This window comes from Ctenopharyngodon idella, chromosome 13, assembly GCF_019924925.1.
Source record: "Ctenopharyngodon idella isolate HZGC_01 chromosome 13, HZGC01, whole genome shotgun sequence".
Classification (NCBI taxonomy): Eukaryota; Metazoa; Chordata; class Actinopteri; order Cypriniformes; family Xenocyprididae; genus Ctenopharyngodon; species Ctenopharyngodon idella.
In genome coordinates this window covers 35,849,777-35,873,673 of record NC_067232.1, presented here as the reverse complement: position 1 = coordinate 35,873,673, position 23,897 = coordinate 35,849,777, and the positions used below count along the sequence as shown (strand labels likewise).

The 23,897-nt window shown below is 37.6% G+C and overlaps 1 protein-coding gene across 6 annotated transcripts in view; it reads left to right on the top strand.

Moving 5' to 3' along the window:
* The window catches only part of pde10a (phosphodiesterase 10A), a 140,336-nt gene extending 118,901 nt beyond the window's left edge, over window positions 1-21,435 (top strand). For 5 of the 6 annotated variants that reach the window (XM_051917674.1, XM_051917670.1, XM_051917671.1 and 2 more), the window contains exons 17-22: window positions 678-833; window positions 3,695-3,867; window positions 5,443-5,554; window positions 5,712-5,792; window positions 6,009-6,097; window positions 16,837-21,435. In XM_051917674.1, coding sequence (XP_051773634.1) covers window positions 678-833; window positions 3,695-3,867; window positions 5,443-5,554; window positions 5,712-5,792; window positions 6,009-6,097; window positions 16,837-16,957 — 732 coding nt within the window. In that variant the 3' untranslated portion in view covers window positions 16,958-21,435. The remainder of the gene's footprint in view (window positions 1-677; window positions 834-3,694; window positions 3,868-5,442; window positions 5,555-5,711; window positions 5,793-6,008; window positions 6,098-16,836) is intronic. The other variant, XR_007933295.1, reaches the window with a different exon arrangement.
* Window positions 21,436-23,897: the final 2,462 nt, after the last annotated feature.

The window sequence follows — 23,897 nt, the reverse complement described above, 5'->3', positions numbered from 1 at the left end:
GAACTACCATACCCATCATGTTCACACAGCACACAACACCTCTGCACTTAAAAATGTGTTACTTTACTAGTTACTTGAAAAAAGTAATCTGATTACATAAAAAAAACAATGAGGTGACAGCATTAAACTTAACTAAAAGTACATTTACTAGGAAAAATGTAGAAGACACTAATTTGTGGTCAGAAACATAGTAAGGAACAAAAGCTTTTAAATAAAGATTTCTCTTCTTGTTTGATGGAAAAAGTATCTTGTTACTGATAAAGCTACCCTACTTTTAAAAACACACGTTACGGGCCGTTCACACCAAGGGCGATAACTATAACTATAAAGCTTTAATAATTGTTCTACTTCTATGAGAATTAGCTATAACTGTAATGACACAGATGAATTATATCGTTGGAATCGCTTTCAGAACTTTTTTTTTTCTTTTTTTCTTTTTTTTTTTTTTTTACAGTTGGTGAATGATAAAAACATTGACAATTAAAGAGATTGAGCATTTAAAGCTGCATACAACTACAGCACATTGTCATCCATTGGTGTGGACGTTAATACAGTTATCTTTATAAATATTGTTCTTGGTTTGAACGGGCCTTTACTGTCATTCTCTTGAAAAATGTATTTAGCAGTGATTAGTAGCTTCATACAGTGTTACTTCCTTGCTCTGCTTGCTCACACAGAGGAAAGGGTTGCTGATTGCCTGCTTGTGTCATGACCTGGACCACCGCGGCTACAGTAACAGTTATCTGCAGAAGTTTGACCATCCGCTGGCCGCCCTATATTCCACATCCACAATGGAACAGCATCATTTTTCACAGACAGTGTCCATCCTGCAGGTAAAGCTCTTACACACTGTGCCAGCTCAGTACGATAGTTTCAAACATGCTAGATGTTGTCGGAGGGTCAGGCAGTTACACCCACCTGTTGAACAGCACAGACACGTGCATAGACTCCGTTAGATTCTTCAATGACTATGTCAGTTAAACTGATATAAAATTGTCTTGTGGGTTCTGCCTTGTATATGATTAAAGCTACAGTCCTTACTAAATACTGTTGTATCAGAGGAGAACTTGCAGGAACCACAAACTTTGTGGTGAACAGGGTAAAAAAATTAACAAATAGATATGATATACAGTTGATTCAATACATTAAGAATTGCATATGTAAACATTTTTGAAATATGTTTACATATGCAAATGATGCATTATCTAATTAAACATGCATGATTTTGCATATACTTATACTGGATAAAGCCAGGTTCAAAATTCTTGTTTCATTTTATTGACATATTAGAGTCAGCCGTTTTTACAGAGGGGATTTTGCATATCTCTTTTTATCACTCCATAAAGTAGAAAATATTGTCAACAGCCATAAAAAAAAAACAAAATCACCATGTTTTAGGAATAAAATGTTATAAAAAATCAGGTGAATGATATATGATCAAACCCCTCAGTAACAACCTTCAGAATATAGATAGGAATAAAACTGGAAATTTGGTGCATGTAAGTGCTTACTGAAGTTGTAATTTCATCTATTTCAGATGCAAACAAAATAAACACTTAAATGTGTATTGTATTTTCTTTTACCCTAGTCTGAAACAATGATTTATGAAAAGCCAAAAAGCCCAAAATCTCAAAATTGGCCAATGCATTAAAAAACAGTGTTTTTGCCTGTAGTGTCTTACATGCAGAAACCATCACATTGGTCCCACCTGAAATGCAGTATTGACAGATTCTAAGATGCATGGAGGGATTCACCAAAAATAAATTAGGTCCCACTTTATATTAAGTTTCTACCGTACTGTACTGACATTTAAATTAATCATTTGATGCACATTTTTACATCATACGTATTTTAAAAATTACCTGTATATAATTATAATATAATAAATTCTTAATATACACTACCAGTCAAAAGTTTGGAAACATTACTATTTTTAATGTTTTTGAACGAAGTCTCTTATGCTCATTACGTCTGAATTTATTTCATAATAAATACAGAAAAAACAATAATATTGTGAAATATTATTACAATTTAAAATTATGGTTTTCTATTTTAATATACTTTAAAATATTTAAAATTTATTTCTGTGATGCAAAGCTGAATTGTCAGCATCATTACTCCAGTCTTCAGTGTCACATGATCCTTCAGAAATCATTGTAATATGCTGATTTATTATCAATGTTGGAAACAGTTGTGCTGCTTAATATTATTTTATAAACTGTGATACTTTTTCAGGATTCTTTGATGAATAAAAAGTTAAAAAATATCAGCATTTATTTAAAATAGAAATCTTTTGTAACAATATGCACTACCCTTCAAAAGTTTGGGGTCAGTATTTTTTTTTTCTTTCTTTTTTTTTTAAAAGAAATTAATACTTTTATTCAGCACGGATGTGTTAAATTGATAAAAAGTGATAGTAAAGATTTATATTGTTAGAAAAGATTTATATTTTGAATAAATGCTGTTCTTTTTAACCTTTTATTAATCAATGAATCCTGAAAAAAGTATCACAGGTTCCAAAAAAATATTAAGCAACACAACTGTTTCCAACATTGATAATAACTGAGTATCAAATCAGCATATTAGAATGATTTCTGAAGGATCATGTGACACTGAAGACTAGAGTAATGATGCTGAAAATTCAGCTTTGCATCACAGAAATAAATTATATTTGAAAGTATATTAAAATAGAAAATCATAATTTTAAATTGTAATATTTCACAATATTATTGTTTTTTTTCTGTATTTATTATAAAATAAATGCAGCCTTAATGAGCATAAGAGACTTCGTTCAAAAACATTAAAAATAGTAATGTTTCCAAACTTTTGACTAGTAGTGTATACTGTAATTCATTTTTGTAATTACTTCTATATTTACTCTTGACCCTTTCCTTACACCTTTACCCCCCCTTAAACCTAACCATACCCTAAAACCTATCCCCAACCTTACCCTGTATCCCATCTTAAAAGCAGCAAAAGTGTTTGCAATACAGCATGACCACATGATGTATATTGTACCTAACGATTTTTTTTTTTTTTTTAATGCAATTACATAGTAGGTAAACACATATAAAGTGTGACTATAAATTGCGCTTACTAGTAGTGCCGTTTATTTGTTAAACAGGTATCCGCGCAAACATGCCCCCAAAATTTGTGCTAAACACAATTCATTTCCCTATGTCACAGGCCGGTTGTGAGTGTTGTGGATGACTGTAGAGCATCACTCTAACACTGTGATCAAGCTGCCTGAATTTGCTTTTTTAAGTGCCAAAAGTGCACTTGACTACACCGCACGTCTGGATTCCCAGTTTTATATCTATTCCTTTGATCATCATTTGATGAATAACTGCTGCCATTTTCACTAGAAAATCTATTTTAAATGAAATTCTGTTTACTGCCTGCTTTTCACATGCGGTAAAAGCTCAGTGTTAATTGCACTAGGTATATAGTGGTGACTTTTGTTAATCGAAAGGGCAATTTGCCCCATAATCTCTATAATTTGAAAAAAAAAAAAAAAAAAGACTGGTGGTCTGATTTTTAAGAAATTTCCCATATTCTACAGAGCATTGCCTTTCCATGTCGGTTGTCAGCCGTCTCTTGGACACCCCTTTGGCTTTGCTGCCACTCTCCAGCAGAGCCAGATGCCGCATAAGTGGAGCTTTTGCTTTTTTATTGATCTCCTTTTTTCCCATAGCTGGAAGGGCACAATATTTTCTCCAACCTGACTTCCAGTGAGTATGAGCAGGTGCTGGAGATCATCAGGAAGGCCATCATTGCTACAGACCTCGCTCTGTACTTCGGCAACCGCAAGCAACTGGCTGAACTGCTGGCCACAGGGGCGCTGGACCTGAACAACCGTGCTCACAGGTTAGAGGTCATATTTTAGCTCCATTATCACAGAACTCTCATAAATCTTACCTCAAAAACAGAGATATATTCAGGGAGACACCGAAACAGTGTGCTTGGATTGGAATGCTAACATACTGTTTGAGTGAATCTCACGAAGATGGTTGCACTTTATTTTAAGATTACGTTTTTTATAGAGTAATTACATAAATACGTAGTGAGTAATATTAATTAACTACATGTACTACAAGGTTGGGGTTAGGGTTTGGTTTAGGGTTAGTGGCTTGTAATTATGCATAATTTACTGTTATTACTATAGTAAGTACATGGAACTATGTCACCTTAAAATAAAGTGTTACCACAACAATATATCCAGGTTACATGTCAAGTCAAAAGACAAAAAAGAAAAAGAAAGAAAAAGAAATAATATTGGTAACACTTTATTTTACAGTGCCGTAGTTACACGTTACTACATGTACTTACTATAGTAATAACAGTAAATAATGCATAATTACAAGTAACTAACCCTAAACCAAACCCTAACCCTAACTGTAACTCTATAGTAAGTACATGTATTTAATTAATAGTACTCAGTACTTATTTGATTAATTACAATGTAACTACAGCACTGTAAAATAAAGTGTAACCAAAATATTTTGCACAAATATTTTGCATTGTGACACTACTTCATGACAAGCACATTTTCTTATCTTTATAATTTAAAACTTAATAAGTATGAATAAGTATCAACTGTAAGTATGAATTTTTTTTACAGAACTAAAAAGTGTTTTGAAGTATTTATTGGATGAATTGGACCTAATTGTGATGGAAAAAGAGATTTACTTAATGACACATTTATTGGGTTCACTCAGGCTTTGTCAATACTATATAATGTATTTCAGAAGTTTTCAAAAATATATTAGTACCATATTTAATTTCTGACAGGAATGAAAACAAGGCTGTAAATGACAGTGTGTTCAATGGTTTGTATTGTTTATTAACAACATACAGATTATCATGGAAGCTTGTTTTCACCACTTAAAAAACAAAAATAAAAAAGGTAATTGTGACTTTTTATCTCACAATTCGAACTTTTTTTCTCGCAATTGCGAGTTTATATTCTCTTATTTTTAATCTCTTTTTAATCTCTAAATTATTTTTAATCTCTTATATTCTCAGAATTGTGTGATACAAACTCGCAATTGCGAGTTATAAAGTCAGAATTGTGAGAAGTAAACTCGCAATTCTGAGAAAAAAGAATTGGACTTCATAACTCACAATAGCGAGTTTATAAAAAGGTCATAATTGCAATTGCGAGTTAATATATTAAAATAAATCAGAATTGCGAGATGTAAACTCGCAATTGTGAGGAAAAAAAAGTTTATCTTTTACATTTTTCGTGGTAGAAACAAGCTTCCATAGATTATGCAGCTGACAAACCATCTTTCCAAAGAGACTTTCAGTAGACAAAATATCCATAAACTGTTTTGAAAATTGTGAATTTTCTAGGACCTTCATACAGCGCATGACATTGTAAATAAAAAGACTGATTTAATCCCTTTGATTAATTGCTCGCTGATTATTGGTCCACCACAGAGACCGTGTGATTGGTCTGATGATGACTGCCTGTGATCTCTGCTCTGTTACCAAACTATGGCCTGTCACACGACTCACAGCCAATGACATCTATGCTGAGTTCTGGGCTGAGGTAAACTATATCATTGTTAACCAAACAGGAATCTTTTTGTAATACCAATATTTATGTGTAATAAAGTAAATCATTGTATAGACCACTGTATTGTTTTGAGCAGTATGTCAAATTGCAGGCCATTCAGTGAAATTGTTCATTGTGTGTGTAATAATAGGGGGATGAAATGAAGAAGATTGGAATGCAGCCCATCCCCATGATGGACAGGGATAAAAAGCATGAGGTTCCCCAGGGACAGGTAAATGAGAACTTTGTCATTATCAAGCTCCTTACAGGCCGCCAAGCAAAATGTTTCTTTTTCTATCCCATGCTTTGGAACAGCCTTAACATTGGAGGTGTGCCTAAAATGTGGCCTGTAGGTAGGCGGCTCATTAGGGCAGCAGTTATATTTACTTGTCAAGTAAAGAAGCCTGTTTTATTTGTACCTTAGTCCTGTTTTTACCTATGTATTCAGGTGGGATTTTACAATGCAGTGGCAATTCCCTGCTACACCACCCTGTCAGAGCTGTTTCCTCCCTCCAGTCCTCTGCTAACAGCTTGCAGGTCAGTCACACACTCATGACAATGTTTGACTGTTATACTTCATAAACACTTTTATTAAACAAATTAAAGAGACTAATACCTGTATATCTTTATCTGTTTGACAAAGCTAATATTATAGGACAGATAATGAGCCTTGTTAAAAACTGTTATAATCGCTATACACACACCTGTGACCACACATTGGTTTAATTTTATATTAATGCACCAAGTGGCCATGTTGCTTGGCAACCATAAACAGCCTACAGGCTGATGAACTGTATTACTTAGTGGAAGCATTGCTTATTGTGATTAATGTAATTTTCTATTATTAATTGATCGGTTTTATTAATTAAATCATTTTAAGCTGATTAAAAGTAAAAATTGAAAGTGCAAATAAACAATAAAATAAATAAATAAATAAATAATAACTAGAAAAAAACTTTTGCAACAAACTTTATGTTGGCTTGAGAAGGCCTGACCAGAATTAGTTTAAGAGCTTGTTGGAAGGTTTTAAGGCCACTCTATTAGGTTGCTAGGGTAATCTAGATGATTGCTAGTGCTAGATGATTGATAACACCACTCTGGTAAGCATCCAGAACACTCTATGCAGTTCATAGTATGTTTTATCACATTGTTAGCATGTCTTAGCATGTTGCTAGCATGTTTCAGATTGACCGATCCTCGTTCAAATCAGTGACGTAACGTACAAAAGGCTGAACGTGATTCAAGGCCCCAATATGGTGAAGTTCTTTTTTGTTCTTTGCTTAGAAGTAAAAAGACGTTGGAAATGCCTTTGCAGTGATACACTGTTGACGAACATCAAGACGCCGTCCATGCTGCTGAGAGCGACGTTTAGATAAATATGTAAATATGTGCTGCGCTCTCTCCTCTCAGTAACAAAATAAACAACAAAAATGACAGCGGTGAAAAAACGTTTCGGATACATATGTAACCCTCCTTCCCTGAAGGAACGTCGGAACTGACCGACGAATTGGGGATCGCTTTGAGAGACCAATCTACTTCGAGTGTAACTAAAACGAGTCAATGCACATTGGCATGCAATAATTGCATCAGCTGCTCTGCGCTGCAGTGCGAGTACATAATAAGCAGCAGGTGCATTGCATATTTGCTTTTCCTCTGAGAAGCCGAGCTAGTGACTCGGCCATACAGCGGAGGTACAGCAACTGTAGCAACGGGACGTACATCTCCATTCCCTCCTTCAGGGAACGAGGGTTACATATGTAACCAAGACATTCCCTTTCAGTTCCCTTGGAAACAAATTGGGGATAACTACCAATGCGCCACTGTAGCTGGCCCTTCCAGCGCTCTGCTTGAGACTCCTGGTCCGCCCCCAACTGTTGGAGCAGAAGTCAGGGCTCTAAGCAGAGAAGGTCAGTCACTGCTGTTCCGCAAGACCCACCAGTGTGACTATTGGATAACGCTGGGAAAGCTTGCCCTTGAAGGAAAAGGGAACACTGTGGAAGCCACATACTGCCCATAGGGAGGTGAAAGGTGGCGGCTAAACATATGGACTAGCCAAGCAGGGTAGTACAACAGACGGAAGTCTCTGGGGTGGTTCCAGCCTAGTTCTGGGGGGAAAGAACACCAGCAGATATAACAGAGCGGGCTCTGTCGAGGGAAAGACATGGGCTAGCCGGACTGGGTAGCCTTACCGTGGAAGAATACACATATGGGATCGCCCCAGGGATCACTGCATATGGACACCCAGCCTAACACAGGTTCCACAATGCATACAAGTGTAGGCCTGGGGTCAGACGCTCTGCCACGTCTGACTGCTGGGGGGTGACGGAGGAAACTAAACAGGGTTAGCCATTTCTGGGGAACACTACTGGAGTAATAGACACACGTATCCGGCCCAGGGGGCGGGAATGGCACCTAGAACCTCTGCGTCCCGTCCAGGGACCAGACATGGAGTTTGCACGTCTCTGAGAAAGCAGGTCCTTTCTCAGAGGAATGGGCCAGGGAGGGGCTGTCGCGAGGAGCCTGGGAACCAGGTCCGGTTGGGCTAGTATGGCGCAACTAACAAGACCTGCTCTTCGTCCTCTCTGACTTTGCACTGTCTGTGCAAGAAGGCTCACTGGGGGAAACGCATACTTGCGTAGGCCCCAGGGCCAGCTTTGTGCCAGTGCATCCGTCCTGAGGGTCCCCTCAGTCAGGAAGTAAAACAACTGGCAATGGGTCGAGGCCGGAGAGGCAAACAGGTCTATCTGTGTGGCTCCAAAGAGGTCCCATATACAGTGGCAAGAAAAAGTATATGAACCACTTGCAGAATCTGTGAAAATGTGCAAAATTTTAACAAAATAAGAGAGATCATACAAAATGCATGTTATTTTTTATTTAGTACTGTCCTGAGTAAGATATTTTACATAAAAGATGTTTACATATAATCCATAAGACAAAAAAATAGCTGAATTTATTAAAATGACCCAGTTCAAAAGTTTGTGAACCATTGATTCTTAATACTGTGTGTCGTTACCTGGATGATCTACAACTGTTTTTTTTGTTTTGTGATGGTTGTTCATGAGTCCCTTGTTTATTCTGAGCAGTTAAACTGAGCTCTGGTCTTCAGAAAAAATCTCCAGGTCCCAAAAATTCTTCAGTTTTCCACCATCTTTTGCATATTTGAACCTTTGAGGTGACGGAGCAACATGTCCCTGTGTTCACACAACTGGTCCTGAGACTGTGCCAGTATCAACCAGTTGTCGAGATAGTTGAGAATGCAAACGCCACTTTATCTGAGTGGAACAATGTCTACCTCCGCGAGGCGACAGGGACAGCCTGAAGGGTAGGACTTTGTACTGATATGCTCGACCCTCGAACACAAAGCATAGGAACAGTCTGTGTCAAGGGAGAATCGAGACAGTAGGACGTCGATCTCTGTCCGTAAGACACAAGCATTGCTGCTCTGCACAGAGGTGAAGTGGATGCCCCTGAACTTAGGGGGACGCCGGGCGAACTGAATAGCATAGCCAAGTCTGATGGTACGGATGAGCCAGTGAGACAGGCTGGGGAGCACTAGCCAGGCTCCCAGACACCGTGCAAGTAGGACCAACGGGACCACAGACGTACCCGGGGTGGGGCAGCGAAGTGGAACACAGGGACTCAACTCAGGAGGCACTGGGGCGGCCCGAAGTGGAGTCTGAGTGTGCTGTGCAACACTTCTCAGGGTGCGTGAGAAGGCCTGGTGGTGTCCTCGAACCGCAAACTGCTGCCCACTGGCAATGGCGAGGCGTTTGTTCCGTGTTGCACACTGTCAACCGCACCCTCTTGTGGCCCAGAGACAGAGGAAATTGCTTTTTTTTTTTCTTTTTTTTTTGAAAAAAAAAAAATCTGGACTCCAGGGAACCAGTGGCATAACAGAAACAAAACGAAACAAAAGATTCTCCTCCCGGCCCTCTTCCGGGGGAGGGAGTGGTGTGGTTACCATCTTCCAAAGAGCAGATCCTCCCATCTCTGGGTTGCCCATCTCAGGGCCGCTTGCCCTTACGCTTGCCGCCTGGTTTGGCAGGGGCCTGGATGGGCTGGGCGCTCCTCTTGTGGCCGGCCACCTGCTGCCTAGGTGGAGGCTGCTGCTTAGGCTGAGCAGGGGCAGAGGTGGCCGCAGGGGGAGCCCTCGGCGACGAGCAGGCAGAGGCACCGCAGCCGACGACTGGGTGGAGGCAGCAGCCAAGAGGTAGCGGTCTTGGGACACAATTGCATCGCCACAGACCGCTCCACTGGGGGGAGCTCCATGTACCCTTTAGCCACCCCGCCATCGAGGGTAGTGAGGGACGAAAAGGCACCAGACCGGTTTCAGGCAGAAAAAGGTGTCATCCATGATCTGGTAACCCTTTCATGCACTTCCAGAAAGAAAAGCAGAAACTACTCCAGCCGCAAGGGTTTGGGACACGGTGGTGGATTCCACTCAAGCCCGACGCTTGCGACAGCCTGGGAAAGCAGACGTCAGCTCTGGGTCTGACTCGGGCAATGTTGCCACACCCAAAGGGGGCAGCGCAGCTGAATCTTCATCCCTGGAGGACATAAGCTCACTAAGCTCACCCTCCGATGCAGCGACCGACATCTGGTCATCCGGTGGACCCCCAAAAGTAACAAATGGTACCGCACAAGGCAGATCAGCACGCTCTCTTGGAAGCTCCACGGCTGGCGGTGTTGAAGAGGAGTGAGGAGCCCAAGGAGGTTGACTTGGCGGGGTATTCCTCACTGTGATCCTTAGGTCACCAAGGCTATTAACCGAAATAGGCTTCTTCTGAGGTGGCCCAGAAGAAGAACTAGATCTGGGAATATGCAAAGGGACTCCACCACCACTTCGAGGAATTGGAGTCTCGAACTTAACCCCGCAATGGTCATGTTCCCGCAGTGAGAACATGAATCATCCATGAACGCCTATAGCCCAAGCAGTGAGACAATGATCATGACTGTCAGCCAGAGCCAGGTAATGCCCGCATCCAGAAACACACGGCTTGAACGACATCTTGAAAAAGACCCAGGGTCAAACCGTGTATGCTCTTTCAGGAATTTGCTCTCTGTGGTGCTGAAGCGCACAGGGAAATTGCCGCGGCTACACAAACAGGACGATAGTGCAAGCCTGTTGTGAGCACTCACACTTTCATTGAAGGCGCTACCTCTTTAAGGCTGAATTAACAGCAGACTCGTTGAAGGCGCACACTCTGCGAGAGTTGTGAAAACAACTGTTTTTATTTTGCTCATGCTATCGCAGCCACTGCTGTCCGCGCTGTCACACCAACACCAGTCTCGCAGAGGCTCCTTCCTGAAGAACGACTCGTCTGAGTTGAAACTCTCAGTAAATTTTCAGAGCCGGAACAACACATCCACTCTGCTCCGAAGCGAAAAGCAAATATGCGATGCACCTGCTGCTCATTATATATTCGTGCTGCAGCGCAGAGCAGCTGATGCAATTATCGCACTTGTTTTAGTTACACTCAAAGTAGATTAGTCTCTCAAAGCGATCCCCAATTCGTCAGTCAGTTCCGATGTACGTCGAACGTGACCGACTGAAAGGGAACATCAGTTAAGAAAGCATCTGATCATAACGATGTGGATTTGTTTGTACCAGCTCTACAATTCACTGACATCATGTCGACAGATGAGGTAATTAAAATTACATTGTTATAATAGATTAAAAAGTATATTTGAGACTATATACTATATAAATCCGGCTATGTGAGATTATAGTTTGAATAAATCCATTCTGCGCATGAAAGATTGACATTACAGTACAGAATGGCTCTTTCGGCATTATCTTGAACATGTGCCATTGTGGCTGATCTTGTTGAGTCATTACAGATTAACATTGTTTGTCACTGTTACAGTGAAACAGCAAACTTTTTTAGTTTGTGTCGTGCTGTGCGTTTGTTGACTTTAGTGGACTCCATCTCTAAGCTAACGTTAGGTAGTGTTGCACAGTTTGTCGCTGCAGAGAACGGAAGGGAGGCTCTCGGGAGTCCTTCACATAAAAATCAGTGCACAGGCTTTCATAGACAACCCCGAAAAGAAGTCAGGGAAGGTCTTGTTTTTTAAGTTTTGTTACAAGCTGTTCACACATTGGCAATAAAAACGATTAATACATGAAAATCCTTACATACTTTAAAAGTGTGTAGTTCTTTATTCTATGTGGGTTTATTACATATGGCTTATGTATGGTTGAAATACAGTAATGTTGCTATATCAGATGACATCTTTCTTTGGCATGGAAGTTATGTTTCAAAGACAGGCTCAAAGAGCAGGTTCAATAAGTTTAGCACATATTTATACTCTGAATGCAATACATCATTTTCTTTCCCACTCTGAAACTAGAGCTACTTGCACTGCTTTGCTCTGGTCACATTAACTTCCATTATGTAGCCTTTGTGCTAATTCTGATGTAAGGATGGGTCTGTGTGTGTAAAGTACCCCCTGTGCCTCGAACTGTGACATCTGTGATCTTGATCTGTGGGGAATGCAAACACAGTTGATGGCGCAATTTGAAAAGCCATGCCACTGCGTCAGAACCAGGTTTCCAACTGGAATCTGTGGGCAGCCCTGGTCATTGTGAGATCAGAGAGGGACCAATAAATTACATCAACCTTACTAATTGAAAGGAAAGGGAGAGTCTAATAGTCAACAGTTTTCTTCCTCCTTATTGGCCTGTGTGCTACATAAAAGGGCAGACCTAAAAAAAAGAAAAAAAAAAGAAAGAAAACTGGATAAATTGAGTATGACCACCTTCTTCCTTCCTGTTTGGGTCAGATTGCCCTGACAGCATTGCCTTTATTACTGTAGCCACAGCCTTTCAATTGCCATTTTTAGAGCTGTAAAAACCAATCAATAAAATTGATAAAAATCAGTCATTAAAATAGTCAAAACCAAATTACATTAGCAAGTGGGATCCATTATAAAATAATGCAAAAGTAAAATAATAGTAATAATAATAAATAAAAAATAAAAAGTTTTGTGAAATTCATACACAAACACAATTTTCTGAAGAAAAAAAAAAATACTTTCATGCAATTAAGCACAATTTAATTTCATGGGGGAAAAAAAACAAATTCAATCATGTTTATCCAAAGTTTTAACTTGTTAGCACATTAATTACACAATATTTTACAGATAGTAATATAACAGTATACAAAAATAAAATGTAAATACATTCTAAATCAGAATGTTTGTATTTTACAAAACCGCAAACGTTAATCACTGTTAACCAAATACATGAATGAATGTTTATATATCAACCAAAGAAATGAATTTACTGAAACAATTCTGACTAAAAAATAATTATTTTGACAAAATATTTGTTGTTGAATGTTAATAACAAAACATTTTTATTTAAAGTCCTACACTACCTTTCAAGTTTGTGTTTCAAAGGTTTAGATTTATCTGAGAAAAAAACAAAACAAAAAAACGGTAAAAATAATGTTTATTATTTTAATTACACTACTGGTCAAAAATATAAACCTTTTGCAACATTGTAAATGTCTATACTGTCACTTTTGATCAATTTAATGCATCCTTGCTGAATAAAAGTATTAAATTCTTTAATTTCTTTCCAAAAAAAAAAAAATAATAATAATAACTCTTACTGACCCCAAATGTTGGAACTGTAGTGATAATGTTACAAAAGCTATATATTTCAGATAAATGCTGTTCTTTTGAACTTTCTATTCATCAAATAATGCTGAAAAAATATGTTCACAACTGTTTTCAACATTGATAATAATTATAGAATATTAGAATTATTTCTGAAGGATCATGTGACACTGAAGACTGGAGTAATGATGCTGAAAATTCAGCTTTGCCAACACAGAAATAAATTTCATTTTAAAATATATTCAAATAGAAAACAGTTATTTTAAATTGTAAAATTATTTCACAATATTACTGTTTTTGCTGTATTTTGGATCAAATAAATGAAGCCTTGGTGAGCAGAAGAGACTTCTTTTAAAAACAATAAAAAATCTTACAGTTCAAAATGCAATTTATTCCTGTGATGCAAAGCTGAATTTTCAGCATCATTACTCCAGTCTTCAGTGTCACATGATCCTTCAGAAATCATTCTAATATGCTGATTTGCTGCTCAAGAAACATTAGTATATATCAAGGTCGTAACCATGTCTTTAACATTGGGGAGAGAGGAGCCTTTTTTTAAAAAAAGCATAAAGAAACAAAACAGTGAAGGAAATTGTTGCTAATACATTGCTAAATCAGATATGTACAATAACAATTGTAGAAAAAAAAAAACATTACGATACGAAAGATTTAGTGATAAATTCATGACATGTATCACTTTATTCTATAAAACCTATTTAGTTTGAATTCATTTTCAGTGTATTAAAAAAAAATAATAATAATTTATGTTTTGGTATCTTAAACCCCAAAAATACCAGGTGGTGCAAACGTCCGTACAAATGAACAGACAAAGACAACTATTTAAAATGGTGTTTTAAAAAGAAGAATTTCAAAATAAAATTCTATGGCATAATTTTATGTTTGAAACCTTTCCTATAAACAAATTTTATAAATATCAGTAGTTTTAAAGCTGTTGAGATAATTGAAAAACCTTTGTACGGCAATTTGTATTTCCTCAAATGTCACAACTGCAAACGTGTCTTTTATTATGAAGTGAATAACAGTAAGCATGATAATTCATCATACAGAGGACCCCAATTGATCTTTGTGGCAGAGTAAAAAGGTTTGTAGATCTCTCTCAAATACTGATAAAAAAGTATGGGTAGGTTGGTACACTTTCCATGTCAGGTGGTACAACCAATGCTAATTTATCATGAAGTTCTTTATTGTATTTAAAAATTATATGTATGAACTTGCTAACATAAGCAAAAGCCTGTTCAATGTAAAAGTAGTTGCAAAAGTCAGGTGGCACAAGGAAGTCAGGTGGTGCAACTGCAATAAATGTCCATATGAAATAAAAAAAACAAAAAAACATTTATGCTAAATAAATTATACATTTAAGCTAAGATTGTCTATTACTAGGGATGTCCCGATCAGGTTTTTTTGCCCTCGAGTCCGAGTCCGAGTCATTTGATTTTGAGAATCTACCGATACCGAGTCCCGATCCGATAAAAACAAATATAAATATATTTGTTTTTATATTAGACTTTGTTTTTATATTATATAAATACTTTGCCAACATTTAACCAATAGCGTCTCTGCAACAAAGTGATGTCATGCCGCACACGTTGCTGTTTCTGTGTTGAGTCAAAAGGGTCTAAAGCCTCGTTTACACTACACGCGTGTGCGGCGCGTTACGGCTGCGACGCGGCTACCGGAGCTGATACGCGGCCACTCTAGTCAATGCTCGTGTTTACACCAGCCGCGCCGCTGTGCGTTTTCGAAGCGTCCCAGAAGCGGCTCGCCGCGCTGCTTCGCTAAAGATAGGCGCCAAGCCTATTTTTGACGGACGCTGCATCCAAGACGCACAGCTCAAATACAAAATAAAATCAAAATAATCACCCTGTGTAAACTCCCGCTCATATTTCACATCACTAGGAGGCCAGAAACTGAAGACAAGAGATTCGAAGTTGAAAAACTTGAATTTTTTTTGTTCTTGTCATCCATTGGACTTTTAAGTGTATAAACTTCGTCTGTAGGCTACAGCAAAATAAAGTATGGCATAGCAATAAACACAATTAAACCGGACAAAATATAACCATTTAGCCATTAAAAACACGAAAAGAATCAAGAAAAAAAAATCAGACAGTCAAATCTCGTGGTCTCGCGAATTCAGCCGCTTCGCTTCTGAAATGCTTCTGGTGTGAGTTGACACTGCGCAGAGGACGGAACAAAACCTTGTCGGAGCCGTAACGCGCCGCAGACGCGTGCAGTGTAAACGAGGCTTAACGCCTGTTTCACACTGCAAGCGTAAGCGGCGCGTGAGCAGCGCGTATTTTTTCGGCATGCATTATTTTAGTTATTACACAGACTGCAGCATACCCAAATTAAACCAGAGTTTGCTGTCTTGTAAACATGTGCACGCGGCAGATGATGTCATACACACAAAGCTTACCTCATTCGTGTGCAGCAATGGATGACACGAGGCTTTTGTTTATTTATTTTATTTATTTATGTATTTACGTTTATATGAGAATGTTGTACACCTCCCCATGTTAACAAACTTTCAAGACTATCAAGTTTATAAACGACCAACTTATAAAAACGAATGTATAGCTGTCTTTGTAAAGAAATGCTCACATATGTAGCTTCGAGCCGCTGCTACAAACGCTTCCAGTGTGAATACTCGCGCGTCTCTGCAGCTGCAGTGACGGTGTAGTTACGCTCACGCTTGCAGTGTGAAACAGGCGTAACTCTGTGCCACCGCATAACTATAGATGTGTTAAATATAATGAGAATATATATACATATCCGAGTCCTGATCGGGAGGTAACGTCCGATTCCGATCGAGTCTGAAACCACGTGATCGGGCCCGATTTCCGATCACGTAATCGGATCTGGACATCCCTATCTATTACTATTCTGTTTTTAATTATTGTTCTAAAATGTTAGTTATAAGTTAAAGATGTTTTAAACTGCAATTCTTTTCATGATAATTTTTTAATAATTTTAAATGCCACCATTAGGGATGTGCCTGAAGCCGAATACGATATTCGGAAAGGAAATGACGTGTACTACGAAGCCCCTAAAGGGAATACACATAAGATGGGAGGAAAAAAATATATTTCTTTCTATATAAATGCTTTCACTTGCAATTATATAGTTGGGTAATTATAATGTAAATAATTTGCCATATAATAATGTCTGAGGCACTATAGACACTATAAGAGTTACTTTGCTAAGATTTCACTTTTAAATAATTTATATATATTTACACAAAAAAAATTCACCGACCCCAAACTTTTAAAAACTTTCTGCATTTTTACGTTTTTTAAAAGCCTTAATTTATTTATTTTTATACCAATTTTACATATGAGGACAGCCCTAAAGGGTGGGTTTTTTTTTTTATTTTGTCAGGTTTTGGTCACTTCTGGGTACAAATTTGTCCCCAAAATATAGTTAAGTAGGTACACACACACACACACACACACACACACATTATGACACTGTGCATTGTTCAGAGGCAGAAATCTTTGTGACAGCAAAACATTCTACTTCTTACCATTTGGCAGTGGATTTATTTATTTATTTAGCCAATTGTTTAGCCACATTCAAAATATGGACAAACGGTTTTTTTTGGTTGCAATATTGTGAAGAGCTTTCTGTGTTTGCAGGGAAAACCTGGCCCAATGGGAACGAATTGTTCGAGGAGAAGACATCTCTACATGGGCTTCCACTGAGGAGGCCGAATTGAGCGAGACATCAGATAGTGGACCAGTGAAAGTGGACAACTGAATCTGTGGCACCTATCCCACAACACCACCTACACCCTGCCAGAGACGCTGGACTTCCTGTGGACAGTCCCACATCCTGCAGAGACAGGAGGAAGTGCAGAGGGCAGGCGGGGACGGATACATTCAGAAAAATAAACAAAACATAATGTTACCTCAGTGGGTGACGGAGGCGTACACTCTAATGACATCAGGGCTCCCTTGTTTGATGGCTGGGACTCAAGTCCACTCTGTGTGGGATCACTTCAGCAGAATGGGCGTCATTATTGACAGTACTTTTCCTTAGGAGGTTGCTTCTGCATCTTTTCTTTTAGGTGATTATTTTTCTTTTTTTCTGTTTCTTTTGTGGTCTTACATTTGAAGAGGCCTTAAATACGAACCTGAGTTACGATCTGGTTGAGTGACTCGTAACTAGAAGATGGTTCGTCTAGTTTAATATGGTACTTTTTATCCTGCTGTGGTCAAAAACGTACGCAAAGCTACTTGAGTGGATTTATTTTTTAAGATAGACAGAAGGAATGTTTAGTCAAATCTAATGCATGAGGCACGATGAACCCATCGCTCTGGTGGTCTGATGGATGTTTTATATAATATTTTGAGCAAAAATGTTTTGCAGTACTTGAAGAAATACAGCCTATTTTGAGTGGAGTTGAAAACAAAAATCCCCTGCAGCGTGTCCTTCCAAAGCAAAGAGCTTTTGTGACGGCATAAGTCTCACTCTGAAGCTTACTGGAGTCACACACTAGTCACGGTGTTCCTCCTGAAATCTGCAGCATCTTCCAACCTGATATGAAGTTCAGCTTTAACTCGTTGAAACTCATATTATTATTGACATTAAAAGGGTCAAATATTCCTGTTTGCAGTGTACCTTGAAAGTCTACTGTAACTTTCAAAACTCGACACCTTCTTCCCAGCGTTTATTGAAACTAAGCTTCAAAAATGCCTCATACAACTTTCTGATGTCAGACTGCCTGCATGTTAACTACAGCACACCTATTGGGTGTTCAGAAACGGAGGTCTTAAAAATGCCAACGAAAACAACCCTTTTTAATTATATGAATCGGATAGGTGAATAAATGGTCATGATATACTAAATTATGACTTTACCAACATTATAAGTAAACCTCAGAGGAAAAAATGTACAAACTAAATAGAAATATGATATGTATGGAAGCCTGTTTCTGGCTTGGAATAATAAGATAATTGTGAGTTTGTATCCCCCATGCCTTCTTTTCTCAGAATTCTGAGATATAAAGTCCAATCCTGAGGGAAAAAAGTCAGCTCACATTTTCTTACAATTGCAAGTTTATATCATACACTTCTGAGAAAAAAAAAGTCAGAATTACGAGAAGTAAACTTGCAAATGCGAGGAAAAAAAGTCAGAATTGTGAGGGGTAAAATTTACCTTTTTATATTTTGCAATTGCGAGTTTATATCACGCAATTCTGACTTTATAACTTGTAATTGCGACTTCATAACATTCCAATTCGGACTTTATAACTCACAATTCTGACTTTATATTTCACAATTGCGACTTCATATCACGCAATTCAGACATTATAACTCATAATTGCGACTTTATATCATGGAATTCGAACTTTATAACTCGGAATTGTGAATTTATATAATGCAATTCGGACTTCATAACTTGGAATTGTGAGTTTATATCTTCCAATTCGGACTATATAACTCACATTTCTAACTTTATAACTCGGAATTGCGAGTTAATGTCTCGCAATTCTGACTATTACATGCAATTGCAACTTAATATCATGCAATTCGGACATTATAACTCGGAATTGCGACTTTATATCATGCATTTTTCGGACTTTATAACTCACGATTCGGCCTTTATAACTCGGAATTGCAAGTTTATATCACTCAATTCGGACTTTATAACTCACAATTCTGACTTTATAACTCGGAATTGCGAGTTTATATCTCACAATTCTGACTTTATAACTCGGAATTCTGACTTTATAACTCACAATTGCGACTTTATATCACGCAATTCTGACTTTATAACTCGCAATTCGGACATTATAACTCGGAATTGCGACTTTATATCATGCATTTTTGGACTTTATAACACGATTTGTCCTTTATACCTCGGAATTGCAAGTTTATATCACTCAATTCTGACTTTATAACTCGCAATTCTGACTTTATAACTCGGAATTGCGAGTTTATATCTCACAATTCTGACTTTATAACTCGGAATTCTGACTTTATAACTCGCAATTGCGACTTTATATCACGCAATTCTGATTTTATAACTTGCAATTGCGACTTTATATCACGCAATTCTGACTTTATAACTCGGAATCGCGAGTTTATGTCTCGCAATTCTGACTATTACACGCAATTGAGACTTAATATCACGCAATTCAGACATTATAACTCAGAATTGCGACTTTATATCATGCAAATCGGAGTTTATATCACACAATTCAGACTTTATAACTCACAATTCTGACTTTAAAACTCGTAATTGCGACTTTATATCATGCAATTCGGACTTTATAACTCGCAATTGTGAGTTTATATCTTCCAATTCGGACTTTATATCTCGCAATTCTGACTATTACACACAATTGTGACTTTATATCACGCAATTCCGACATTATAACTCGGAATTGCGAGTTTATATCATGCAATCCGGACTTTATAACTCACGATTCGGACTTTATAACTCAGAATTGCGAGTTTATATCACACAATTCAGACTTTATAACTCGTAATTGCGACTTTATATCATGCAATTGCGAGTTTATATCTTGCAATTATGACTTTTTTCTCGCAATTTCGAGTTTGTATTGCGCAATTACGAGTTTATATCTTGCAATTCAGACTTTTTAACTCGCAGTTCTGATATGATCTGATATAACTCGGAATTGCGAGTTTATATCTCATAACTTTGACTTTATATCACACAATTCGGACTTTATTTCTCGCAATTGCAAGTTTATATCCCTTAATTCTGATTTTATAACTAGCAATTGCGAGAAAAGTCAGAATTGCGAGGTAAGAAGTCGCAATTATCTTTTAAATTGTTTTATTCCATGGTGGAAACAAGCTTCTATACCCTTCATTATGTCCCACCTTCAAAAAACACTACTGACCAATCCTGCTTTAGCAACTGGTGCATCCACCGTATACCAGACAACAGTCCTTAAAAGGAACTTCATAGAAATCCTACAAAAATGTTGCCACAGCACTTATAATAATGACACCAGATAGATAAACGCATTAATTTCCCTTTCCCATATCTAAAGTTCATGCAGATTAAACTTTGTCGCTCTCATTCCAAATTGAACATAATTCACATTCTTCAAAGATTTTACTCGCATTACTGTGTAATTTAACCATTTCTTTTAAACAAAATCAGCAGATAAATAATGCTTTGCAACGTCACTCTTTACCACTTCATGAGCACATTTTGCTAAAATCACGCAGCATTCTGTAAAGCTTATCTGAGCGAGTAACTGTAACCAAGGTAGTGAAGCTTAGTGAAGGGTCAATTGAAAATGCATCGGACTCTGGCAGTTGCACATTTCGGAGAGTAAGATCTATTTAATCTTCATCATAAATTGTTAAAAGCAGGATAAGGTGAATTTCAAGTTGTGACCCAAATCAATATAATGCCTATGTTTCAAATGGCTGAATTCAGTTTCATTGTTTCTTTGTTTTGTTTTTTTGTACCTGTAAGAGGCACCTGCAGTCCCTGCAGATGATGATGGAGCTCTGACTGACTGATGGCCTTCTGTAAATACTGCAGGACTGATGAGTGAATGTAATCAATACTGTCACAAACTGCTTCAAGATGCCTGTTAGTTTTTACGTGTACCAAAGGTGTACACCATCGGATATGGGAATGTTAAACATGGCTTCCAATGGTTGTGTTGACATGCGCACTGTGTAGAGAGATTGAGTTTGGAGATGTAAGCTACATTCTAATGGTGCTATCTTAGGCAGTCATGCACTTTCTGATCATGTGCGCATGCAAGTGTGTGTGTGTGTGTGTGTGTGTGTGCGTGTGTGTGTGTGTGTGCGTGCGTGTGTGTGTGTTTGCTCTGGAGTAATGCTACCAACCCCACCTACGGAGTCAGAGTTGAGAGGATCTTTTCAGCACCGCTCACCTCAGTCACCAAGATCATCCACAACCAGTTGTCTTTCCCCTCATATGCACTATGTTTAGAGACTATTATTATGGTTATTAATATTATTGCTCCTATTATATTATTATTGCCACAATTATTGATTATTACCATGGTTATTTTGTTAATTAGAGTTAAATTTTAAATTAACTTATATTTTTTATACAAAGTTTAGCATTTTTGTTTTGTACAGAACAAATTGTACATTATGGAATAAAGCAAATGGTCATTTAGAGAAACTGCATACTGTTGCCTGAGATAACTGTCTCAACTCTAAATGTGAGAGCAGTAATTAGTTTTATTAAATATTTCTGACGAATTCAAATTGTGTAATATTTATTCTGTGAATTTTTATTTATTTTTATACATGGAATGGTTTACAGCAATCAGTCTTTTTGCCATGGATATTCATATGTGACAGGGAATGGAAGCTTAATTAAATTAACATTTAAACAGATTGACAGATGAGGTAATTAAAACTCTGTTAAGATAGTTTGATTATAAAGTATATTGAGACTAGACGATAGATCTGGCTATGCGAGACTATAGTTTGAATTAATCCCTTTTCTTTGCATGACACATTGATGTTACAGTACAGAATAGCGCTTTCGGCATTATCCTGAAGAGAGGCTATCGGGAGCGCATGTAAACATCACATCCTTTGGATTTTCCCAGCGAAACCAGTCCTTCACATAAAAATCATCTACAAGCTTTCATGGTCAATCTAGGAAGTTGGGGAAGGTCTCGTTTTTGTTTTTTACGTTACATTACAAGTTGTTCACACATTGGCAGTGAAAAAAAAGCAATTAATACATGAACATTCTTCTTACATGTAAGAAACGTTCTTCTTACATATTACCTTTAACAAAACTAATAACACTGGACACTATGGGAGAGTACACCAACATTAGTATGCTGTTAAGAATTTTTGCAATGACTTTTAAAGCATGAAACTTCTTCCCTACTGTAACATATTTCCAAGTGAAACGGCTTCTCGAACAAGAAAAAATTTAGGGCGGGACTTGATTTCGTCCATTGGGAATTGATTGGATCTTTGGATCTTTGTGGTTTGCCATCGCTGTGATCTCATGTGAGTGCAAGGTTGTCCCGCCCTCATGCCAGTAAACCCGTCATCAGAGAAGAGAAGAGCAAGTTTACAAAACGCATAAAAAAAGTTTTCAGTTTTTAGCTGAAAGCGATGTCGCGTAAACGGCCCCTAAACAACTGGTGGCAGTGATTTTTCACACACATAACCACAAATAAAGTTCATCAGATTAACTGAACATGTTCCACAACTGGAAAGTACCCAAAAAGCTCATCTTAATTCAGTACATATCTATGATGAATACAGGTAAAGTTATTTTGAAATGGGACACAACAGTGAATCAGATTTTTTCTACATTCATTTTCATGGGGAGGGGAATATATTAGAGGAAGCACAGAGAAACTGTTTGGAATAATGCTGTGAGGGAGATAAACCAGGGTACACCGTGTACAGTTGGAACAATTTTTGCTTTTTACATTTCCACGCAAAAAACTTTTTTTTTTATGTGATATATCTTTCATTTGTCTACTAAAGAAATCATCATATAAATCAATCAAATTTTCCACAGTTTGTTCATAAACACAAGAGGTACTTTTGTTCCAGTTGTACCCATGTCAGGTACAGTTGAAACACTCATCTTTAAAGGGTTAGTTCACCCAAAAATGAAAATTCTGTACTCACCCTCATGTCGTTCCACACCCGTAAGACCTTCGTTCATCTTCAGAACACAATTTAAGATATTTTTGATAAAATCCAATGGCTCAGTGAGGCCTGCATTGCGAGCAAGACAATTAACACTTTCAGATGCCCAGAAAGGTTCTAAAGACATATTTAAAACAGTTCATGTGACTACAGTGGTTCAACCTTAATGTTATGAAGCAACGAGAATACTTTTTGTGCACCAAAATAACAACTTTTCAACAATATCTAGTGATGGCTGATTTCAAAACACTGCTTCGAAGCTTTACGAAGCTTTTGTTTCGAATCAGTGGAATGGAAACATTGAAATTTCAAAACACTTATGACGTAACCAAGCCTCGTTTACTGAAATCATGTGACTTTGGCGCTCCGAACCACTGATTCGAAACAAAAGATTCGTAAAGCTTCGAAGCAGTGTTTTGAAATCAGTCATCACTAGATATTGTTGAAAAGTCTTTTTTTTTTTTTTTTTGGCGCACAAAATCTATTCTTGTTGCTTCATAACATTAAGGTTGAACCACTGTAGTCACATGAACTGTTTTAAATACGTCTTTTGTAGCTTTCTGGGCATCTGAAAGTGTTAATTAACTTGTTGGCAATGAAGGCCTCACTGAGCCATTGTATTTCATCAAAAATATCTTAATTTGTGTTCCGAAGATGAATGAATATACAACTGATAATTTGCTATTCAACAGCAGAACATCCAAGAGTTAATTACAAATTACAAAAAAAAAATTGAATAAGCTCATTGCACAGTTGTAAACAAAGAACATTCACTCAGTCAGTAAATTAGTAACTCATTCACATATTCAATAATCAACTTCCATTACTAATTGTGGTGTCAGATGCAGTTGTGGCTTCATCAATTTATCTCAAATATCTAGGCCTTGACAGCATCTGACACATACAGTGTGTTTTGTCTGTACTCTTCTGACCACCCTGCACATTTCTCTTAATTGCATGATAACACTGAATGCACAATATTATAAAATATGGCAATTTTTAGAAGACAGGCTAAAGATCACAAACATAAAAGTTCAGTT